Source organism: Cyprinus carpio, chromosome B5 (assembly GCF_018340385.1).
Source record: "Cyprinus carpio isolate SPL01 chromosome B5, ASM1834038v1, whole genome shotgun sequence".
NCBI lineage: Eukaryota > Metazoa > Chordata > Actinopteri > Cypriniformes > Cyprinidae > Cyprinus > Cyprinus carpio.
The window spans coordinates 13,283,087-13,290,087 of record NC_056601.1 but is presented as its reverse complement, the minus strand read 5'-3'; the positions used below and the strand labels follow the sequence as shown (position 1 = coordinate 13,290,087).

At 34.4% G+C, this 7,001-nt stretch overlaps 1 protein-coding gene across 2 annotated transcripts; it reads right to left on the bottom strand.

Annotated features, from left to right (window-relative positions):
• Positions 1 to 1,360: 1,360 nt before the first annotated feature.
• LOC109046164 lies at positions 1,361 to 5,604 on the bottom strand. Of its 2 annotated transcripts, XM_042724475.1 has the most exons (6): positions 5,334 to 5,604; positions 5,110 to 5,229; positions 4,339 to 4,395; positions 4,105 to 4,173; positions 3,841 to 3,909; positions 1,361 to 3,703 (listed from the first exon to the last, which is right to left on the bottom strand). In XM_042724475.1, exons 1-6 carry the CDS (start codon positions 5,572 to 5,574, stop codon positions 3,603 to 3,605), a joined length of 657 nt encoding a protein of 218 aa, XP_042580409.1. In that variant the 5' UTR covers positions 5,575 to 5,604; the 3' UTR covers positions 1,361 to 3,602. The 2 variants fall into 2 exon arrangements, with proteins under 2 accessions (XP_042580409.1, XP_042580410.1); XM_042724476.1 differs by lacking the exon at positions 4,105 to 4,173.
• Between the last annotated feature and the right edge of the window lie 1,397 nt (positions 5,605 to 7,001).

Here is a 7,001-nt window from a genome sequence, read left to right as displayed (position 1 = left end):
TAGCAGCTATGTTGCCATATACCTATTTTTATGTAAATTTTGGAATATCACATAAAAAATGCTGGATGGAAATGTCAAGATGCACATAAATTCTAAACATGTGCACTTAAAACGTATGTGCTCATTTGAGGCGGATAGTGTTTTTATCCAATAAGAAGATATGCGCATAAACACAACACATTTTACATAAATCGTGACTTTGGATGTGACTGGATAACTGGACTCATTGGAATCATCATTAGGAGTTGGTTGTAACATTTTTAATGAACTGTTACAACTAACCCCATCCCAAACAGTCATAACATAGCTAACTGTTTTAGCACGTGGGTTTTAAGTTAGCATGAATGCAAAGTATCAAATTAAACTTGTAAACTAACCCCGTGTTACAACACTCCCCGGTCTCCCCCTGTACAGTTTTATCTTTTTATTTTACATCCAGAAAATGTTTTTTCTGGTTTTATCTAATCTTGTTTCTAGATTTATCTAATTTAAATATATTTAAAGTGTTACTAAAATGAATTCAGTGTTACACAATGTTTAGAACTTCTCATGATAGCCAGAGATCAAAAATACCACAAATCTGAGCAAAGTCCTACAGGATGATGTGTTGTAAATAAAATGAACTGCCACAAATTAAATACTGTCGGTTCAAATTAAGCTCAATGTCAGCACAGAGCTCCAGTGTAACTGACTATACTGGAGTCATGTACAACTGAATCAGGGGCATCATGCACTTATTATTTTTGAGGGGGCATGAGTCGGGGGTGGGGGCCAGGGCTGCTGCTGGCCAAAGCAGTGCCCTAAGCAGAAAAGTATTGTTGTGCCCCCTCCCCCAAATATTATGGAATTAAAAAAAAAAAAACTACTATAGGGGTCAAAATAGAACTTTAATTAAACATAAAAGTTAATAAATAAATAAATGGTATTTAAATTGTATTATTTACAAATTACAATTGTAGCTCTAATGAAAAAAAAAAAAAAAAAAAAAACTACAATTACACACATTAAATAAAACATTTTAAAAGATTAAATATCAAAATAAACACTAAGTGTAAATAGCTATAGAGGATATTTACACTAAGTGCAAATAGCAATGGATTCTGTTTACACTAAGTGACAATAGCAGTATTTCTTAGAGATATGTTATTTACACCAAGTGCAAATATCTATAGATTCCATTTACGCTATGGAAAAAATAGCAGGATTTTCTTCTATTTATACTACTTATTTCAAATAGTGGAAATTATCTGCACCTCAATATTATAGTAAATTATAAAACAGTATGCAATAAAAAAAAATGAGTGTAAATTATAATTTTATTCAAAAAAAAAAAAAAAAAAAAAATGGATGCCACCTTATTGGGACAATAAAGCCCTCCCCTACACCTACCCTTACCCTACCCGATACTTTATTTTCAACCTGTCGGTTATTTCCATAGACTGTATAAAAACAGGTTATTTCCTTATATCCTCGGGTGGATCGCGTCAATATTGTTTGCTATTAGTCTTTTGTAGTGTTGACTATACCAATCACACGTAGGTGGGCGGAGTTAGTGTAAATAGCTTCTGCCAACAAGGTGGGCGATTTGCACTTAGTGTATATAGACACTCCGAAAATCAACACTGATATACGTCATCTGCTGAAGCATTCCGAATTTCAAAATTTACAAAAGCACACTTGGAGGCTAAGTCATCAATAAGCTTATCATACGATAATTAAAACATTAATTAACGTTAATAAACGTTATGAACGTCAACAGCCAAAAAAGTTTCACAGGATTATTAACGTAGCCTAACTGAAAGTGATGCACGGGCTTCATCTTGAGCTTTTTTACTTTTCTTTTCTCTGCGCCAGGCTGCTTATGTTTTTTTTTCCCCGGGCATAGTTGTCCATCAATTATGATCATTTGCAGTCGACTGCAAACATGAGGCGAGGGTGGGCGCGGACACGGATGCGGGAATGGAGCTTCATAAAGTCTGAAAGTCAGTGTTTAATGTTCAAAAGGTATTATTTTAAGAAATGTAAAACATTTTTGCTCATTTATGTGGGCCATCCCAAGCTTGGTTGCAATGTGTTCATTACTCAAAATCTGATTATTTTTAATTCTTAAAAAAATATATATATATATATTTTAATTTGTCCTGTACATTTTCATTATATAATCATGTTTATATGAATTATCCCGTGAACTTATTCTCTCAAATGTCCTGGGTATGCAGAGCATTCACAGCTTATATAGACGAAACGCCACTGGATATATTAACTACACATAACATCAGTCTTTTTACTCAACTACCACATGGTGTCATGCCATAAAATATTTTTAATCCGACCGACATTGTATTTAAAGTGAATTTAATAAAAACATTTTAAGTTACTAATTAGAACACTTTCATTGTACAGAAAGATAGCAAAGAACATTTAGGCTACATTATCAAAGAAAATGATCACGATTTCATTATCAGAACTTCAGTCTAGCCAGAGTACAAGCACTCTCAAAAACTCCCATCATAATCACTGAAGCTGTTTACATTTGGAATTGCATATGTTACTTACATCGTATGCACATCTACACTTTGTTGTTTCTAATGAGAGAATTCAGTAAGTGAGCGCACACACTGAACAAAACAGGAGTTTCAGCGATGACTCATCTGAATGCCTCTGATTGGCTATTGCGTATAAGCTCAGACTCGTGTGTGATTGGTTATAATGCGCAGAGCGTCTGTCTCAGCGGCAGCCAGCGAACACAGATTTGAATTTAGCAGCTGGTGACGTGACGCACTGAACGGTCTAATCAAACATATCGTATCAAATATTTTAAAAAAATATATTAATCGGCAATTTGTTGTTGTTGTGTTTTGTAAGCTGAATTCAAAATCCACTTGGCTCGAGTGGAATGGGCATAACGCCTCTGAATTGAATGATTGAGCAATTGTTCTTTCAAATCAGGTCTACTGTAAATCTAATGTAGGCCTACTTAAAAAATGTAAATAATTGTAACGTACACGTCATTGAGCTTAATCTCGTGTATTTTCACACAAAACATTTTCACACTATGTGACAAAACAGAATCTGTAGCTTATTTGTGAAGAAGCTCATGGATATGGGAATTTCCACTCTAGTTTCCTGTAAGCATCTTGGCCTGAAGTATCTTTATACTGTAAGATATACTGTTTATCCTGTCTTATTGTTGCATGTGTGGCCCTGTCACATTGCCTGCAAAGATATCAGTGGTTTAGGTGATAAAGTAGCTGAGTTCAATTTCACACCCTTCACCCACAGTAACAACACACCGCCTTGTTCAAAAAAACAACAACAAAAAAAACAAAGATAAAGACAAAGCCGATATACATGAGGGACAAACATTAGACTCTTTCCACAATTTTAGGGTAGTTATTAATACTTTTTTTTTTTCAAGAGAAAAGGGTATGAATTAGTTTACTTTGGTTTCCATAGTGCTTTAGAAAATGATGTTACTTCTTGTAACATTATCAAACATATAATTTCTTGTCAAATCAAAGCAAACAATACAAGATGGGAGTTCCATAAAATATTTTCTTTTTCTTGAGTGTTTTAATTTGGATGTTTCGTTGCTCACTTGCTCATCTTCTCTCTCCTTGCTTGATGGTAGAGTAAATGACCGTCTCTGGGCAGACAATCTCTTCTGATGCAGAGCTATTTATAGGGTTATTATTCAGAAGAACTGATGAGGAAGTAGATAAAAAAAATATTGTGAGTAAAATGTCTCACAAAAGAGAGAGACTGTTTGCTGTCACATGTTTGATGTACAGTGTAAGCAAAACAGTTCAAGCTCTGTAATACAACATAACTGACAATTACCTTCACTGTCATGGCAGTTGTGGGATTTAAAATCAACTGATGCATAGGTTATTTCATCATTTTTTTGTCCTGAAAGAACAAAGAAAACAATATTGCAAATTACAATTATATATATATATATATATATATATATATATGAATTAATGTAGTAATTAAAGCATTTCTCAAGATTACTCCATCACAAAATATCCAGACTCGTTCTAGACCACAGGAGGCATTAGTTTATATAACAATATACAGTATATACTGAGAAATAAGATCCACCTTCACTGTCATGGCAATTGGGTGCCTTAAGAACAACTGACGCATAGGTTATTTCATCATTTTTTTGTCCTGAAAGAACAAAGAAAACAAGTTGCAAATATATATATATATATAATCAAATTATTGAAGTATTTGAAGCATTTCTCAAGATTACTCCATAACAAAATATCAGAAGGCACTTCAGGCATTAGTTTATATAGTAATATACAATGTATGCTGAGAAATAAGATTTACCTTCACTGTCAGGGCTATTGTGTGATGTGTGGTTGACTGATGCATCGACTGTTTGTCCTTAGAACAGGCAAGATTCTTATTTGTTTATAAAGTAAAATACAGTAATCACCAAAACTATATGGAGACTTAAGGCACACTTAATTAATCATTATTTACTCCCCCGCAAGGCATTCTTTCATATTTGGGACACAAATCAAGATATTTTTGATGAAAAAATGACTATCTAACACTGTGTTTTCTTTGTGCACAAAAAGTATACTTGTAGCTTCATAAAATTAAGGCTGAACCGCTGATGTCACATGGGCTATTTTAACAATGTCCTTATTACCTTTCTTGACCTTGACCGTGGTAGTTGCTTTGCTGTATACGCAGGGTCAGAAAGCTCTCTGATTTTTTCAAAATGATCTTGTATTCAGAAGATGAAAAAGTTCTTCTCAGTTTCACACAGATGTCGAAAATGCAGTTCTGGACATTTTCTAAAGGTTACACTTGATGTATGTGCGGTTCAGCAATGCAATGAATAAAAAAAGTTTCTGAAAGAGCAGCTCAAAGAATTAATTTATAATTGTTTTTCCCCCCTAATGTGCTACCCTATAAAATGCCACTTGTTTTAACAGGCTTCTCAAGTAACCATTCCAGAGAGACTTGATCACATATGTATTGAACATAGCCTACTTATAATTACTTTCACCAGCATTTATAACTAGCTCAGCATATTTATGTACATTTATACGGTTTGCTTTAACATCATAGCAGAGTGGTTAGACTTACGTTTTGTCCATGTATAGTAAACACACACAGTGATCAGACAGAGAAGCAGAAATCCTCCTCCTCCTCCTGCAACTATGAGCTGCCAGTTATTGAGCAGTGAAAATTCAACAGCAGCCAGACCTGATCAAGATCATAAATTCACCCACTTCATAACACAATATCAGGTTTCAACAAACCAACAGTCTATCAATGTCCTTGTAAAGAGTTATAATTCAAATACTCACTGATTTCTATCTCTTTATAGCCCAGAGAACAGTTATCTCTGTAGAGTTCACAGCGGTAGAGACCCAGATCAGACAGCTGCACATCTCTAATCAGGATGGAGAAGTTTCCAGTGGCAGGAGCACCGGATACCTTAATTCTATTGTTTCTGCTATTCCAGAAATTTACAGGATTATTTACTTTGATCTCTACAATGTGGTCAATGGTTTCATTTATCTGAGTCCACACAGCTTCTGGATTCATGGTCAGGTTTGATCCAATGAGAGCTTGTTCAAAAAGCAGCAGGATTTCAGAACGCAGTTCTGTGGTTAAATTGATTCTTATAACAAGCTTCCCTTTACTGCACACACCTTGACCTGTGTGAAAGATTGGACATCGACAAGAGCTTGATAAAGTAGAAAAAAAAAACAAATAAGAAGTGCAATAAAAGCAGTATAGGTTATAGTACAGATAATAAACAAGACTTCTACTGACCTCTGCCAAAAACAAGACAGCACAATATCCATGCAGCAGAAAAACACAGTCCAAACAGCTTCATGGTCTCATCTGATCACTGAAGCTGCAACAGAAAAGAACAGTGAGTTCAAGAGCAGCGAGGTGAGAATTTGTTGAGCATGTCACTTCCTGAAAAAGCAGGCTACTTGGTGTAGCCACAGTGATGATTCTCAATTCACAATTGGTTTATGGAAAACAATTTTTGTGTTTTTCTTTCTTTTTAAAAAAAATATTTAAAACAAAGCAAACAGCAATATTATGCTGTACAAAATGTTTATACTTTTTACATGGTATGTGTTCAGACAAGTCAATTTTTTGGTTTTTAATCTTCATTTCATAAAAACCACTTCATAGCAGCAGACACTGATGTTTATCTGCTTCAGGAACTAGATGCATTTTCAGTAAAGGAATTATGATTCTGTTCTCCAAGTAAAGCTATCTGTCTGTGTACTGATGCTGAAGCACAGCTGGCTCATGCAGCAAGACAGTGATCTGAAACATATGAACATGTCTCAGGCCTCAGAATGGTTTGAAAACAAGGTGATTCATGTTTTGGAAACCACACTTAAACTCCACTGAAATGCTGTGGCAAAACTGAAACATCCAATTCATGCTCAAAAACTTACATGTCACTGAGTTGGAGTGAGACACAGCAAAGTGAAATGCATAAATGACTACAGGAAATGTTTTTTGCAGGTATTGCTACTAAATACGTTGTAACCAGTTCCTGAGTAATCTAAAGGAAGCAACCACACGGGAGCACGGGTTGTAACAGAAATACATCAAAGATGCATCCCATTTTATTTGTTCATGTGTCAGTTTTATGTATCCATAGGTTTTGCTTGGGGGAAAAATACAGAAAATCATTCTGGGAACAACAAAAAAGCCATTACAAAAATTTTACTCAAAGTAAACTGACTAAAAATTCAAAATATGAATAAAAAACTATGACAGTATATTAATGGCGCTGAAATGAAACTTTGATTCACTTGGTTTAGCTTTTTAGCTTCCTAAACATAACAATAAATGAATGAAATAGCTTAGTAATGTAAAAAAAAAACACAGTAATGGTTTTAAAATTTGTTTTACTACTTGCATGAAACCAAGCAGTTTTTAAAAAAGTGCCAGATTTATTTTGAGCATTCTCTTCTGCAATTTTGTTGCATTTAAATAGC